This window comes from Montipora capricornis, chromosome 14, assembly GCF_036669925.1.
Source record: "Montipora capricornis isolate CH-2021 chromosome 14, ASM3666992v2, whole genome shotgun sequence".
In the NCBI taxonomy this organism is placed as follows: domain Eukaryota; kingdom Metazoa; phylum Cnidaria; class Anthozoa; order Scleractinia; family Acroporidae; genus Montipora; species Montipora capricornis.
This window is the reverse complement of record NC_090896.1, coordinates 46,186,383-46,188,882: the sequence shown is the minus strand read 5'-3', so window position 1 is coordinate 46,188,882 and position 2,500 is coordinate 46,186,383. Positions and strand designations below refer to the sequence as shown.

The window sequence follows — 2,500 nt, the reverse complement described above, 5'->3', positions numbered from 1 at the left end:
TTTCTTTCAGAAAAGAATTTTTAAGTTTAAGAACATGTCAGAAACACACTACTAGATTCTGCTTTCGCGATATGTAGCGATGTTTACCATTTATAAGCACTCCTTAAATTTTGCCAACCACAGAACAAAAGAACCTTTGGTTCGACAGCCAATAGATCTCTGGGCCCGGTTGTTCAAAAGCTGATTAATAACCCTTTGACGTCCAAACTGGCCTAAACCGGCCATGCTTAGTATTTTATTCTGTCTAACGCCAGACGATTTTACTCGGCAATGGGGAACCGTGGGAGTCAATACACCTTATTCCAAAATGGCCGCCATATAAACAGTTTTTTGTTTTTATTCAAATTAGCCCTTGATGCCTCGTTCTTAAGCTTAAAATTCAAAAGAATATTTATCTTGAACGAGGCAACAGGGCCAATTTGTATGCGCATAAATCAGCGGCCATTTTGGAATAAGGTGCATGGATTAACTTAAACCAGGATTAGCGTAAACTTTTGTTTCATGTTTTCAACTTTTTGGTTAAAGTTTCTTTTGCTTTTCAAGATCGACTTCCTCTAATGTAAAGTTTTGCCGAATATCAGCGTTGATCAACATTTGGGAGTAGAGAAATAAACTCCTTGGTTAACTTTTAATCTGGGCTCTGGTTGGCACATTAATGACAATAGGTGACCTGACGATGACAGACAAATCCTTCAAATCCGACGATAGGGTAGGACATTTGAACACCATTTTGGCCCGTGGGGGCGGGAATTTGAATGATCCAATCTTCAAAAGTTCAAATGCCGGGACTTTGCCCGGGGGGCGGGGGGATGTTGAAGTTTCGAGTTGATCGGCGCATTAAGCTCAGTTACTCAAACATCTGTGGGCAGGAGGGATGGTGCAGTGGTAACAGCACTCGCCTCAATGTGGCCCGGGTTCGATTCCTAGACTTGGCGTCGAGTTTCTTGGTTCCCTACTCTGCTCCGAGAGGCTTTTCTTTGGGTATTCTCTATTTTTGAAATCCCCATAATACACTTTGTTTGCCCCCCAAATTTTGCATAACCCAATGTTTTCAAATGATCTTGGGAATATGCAGTGTCCCCAAGAGCATTTGAAAACAATAGTTTATGCAAAATTTGGGGGGCAAAAAAATTGTATTATGGGGAATTCGAAAATAGAGAATTCCGGTTTTCCCCTCTCCTCATAAACCAATGTTTGATTTGAATTGATTTGACTGGCGTGTCGCAACTTTTGCTCTCTGGCAGCAGAACGTCTACTGTGAATTTTCAAAGTTTGTACTGATGAAATAAGCCGTTTTGGGGTTCATGTTTACCTCCTCTTCAAAGCTGTCACGCGGGAGGTCGAGAGTTCGACTCCGGCCGGACCAACACTCAGTCTTTAAATAACTGAGGAGAAAGTGCTGCCTTTGTAATTACACCCGCAAATTGTTAGAGTTTTAAGTCTTCTAGGATAGGGACTATAAACCGGACGTCCCGTTTCATAGCTCTTGTTGGAAATCACATAGTATGGGACGTCAAAGAACCCACTCACTTCTCGAAAAGTGTAGGAAATGTTGTCCCCAGTGTTGTGGTCTGACCTAATCTGGTCAGGGGCATCTTTCACTTCCTAAAATAAATTGTAAACTGCGTAACAAGCAGTCTGGCAGAAGTCCCCCACAAAGAGAATTGTAAATTAATCCTGAAAAGCCCCAAGGGGGAGAGACTAATAACTTCACTTCACTTGGGTCTAAGTGCGTTTTTGTTATGGTAATTAGTTCTACTTTAAATATAAAAGAACAATTGCTCACTTAGACTCGCTTTGAAGAGGAGGTAGACGAACTCGGAAATAGCCTCTTGGTGATAGGTACTTTAATACTTTAATATATACAGTCCTCAACCGCGCAATTACATCAAACGGGATGTCAATTGTACCCGCAATAAACTGGCTCTGATGGTAGGCGATATCCGGCGCAACCGCACGGTCCCAGGTTTAAATATCGCGAAAGCCTAGATTTCTCTCAGATTTCTTCCCTAACACCAATAACCTTTTTTTCTAAACAGTCCTTTGCACGTGATGCAGACCTTTAAAACGTGACCTCGCCACGACAAGCAGAGATGGAGGACAATTTTCACGCATCAGTGTGCATTTCTGGTGCAGTTCTCGTGGTTACTTTCAGTTTAACAGCTGCAGTTCTCAACAGTCTTCAACTAATCGTGTTGTGGAAAGATCCAACTCAATCTTTGAGGTCTTCAACAACAGTCTACATCGCCAGTTTGTCCGTACTTCATATGTGTTGCGCACTTATCGCTGGTACAGCGTCAACGGAAAGCTACATCGCATGCGCGCAAGGCAAAGAACAGTCTCCGCATTTCGGCAAAGAATTTACCAGAATATCCTTTGCCTTTTTTGTGCGCGTTGAAAGCTTTGTTATCGTTGCATTCGCTACTGAGAGGTTAGGAAGCATTCGTTTTCCTGTTTTCTATCAAGGCGGACGTTACAAAGCCAAAAACGCCTTTGCTTG

The 2,500-nt window shown here is 42.4% G+C and overlaps 1 protein-coding gene across 5 annotated transcripts in view; it reads left to right on the top strand.

Annotated features, from left to right (window-relative positions):
- LOC138033530 (methyltransferase N6AMT1-like) overlaps nt 1-2,500 on the top strand; it is a 21,170-nt gene that overhangs the window by 17,415 nt on the left and 1,255 nt on the right. For 4 of the 5 annotated variants that reach the window (XM_068881298.1, XM_068881294.1, XM_068881295.1 and 1 more), the window contains one exon: nt 2,040-2,500. This exon is cut by the window's right edge and continues 1,255 nt beyond it. Coding sequence is in view for 3 of the 5 variants with exons in the window: in XM_068881294.1 (XP_068737395.1) it covers nt 2,094-2,500 (407 nt within the window). In the remaining 2 variants the exon portion in view is untranslated. The remainder of the gene's footprint in view (nt 1-2,039) is intronic. The other variant, XM_068881299.1, reaches the window with a different exon arrangement.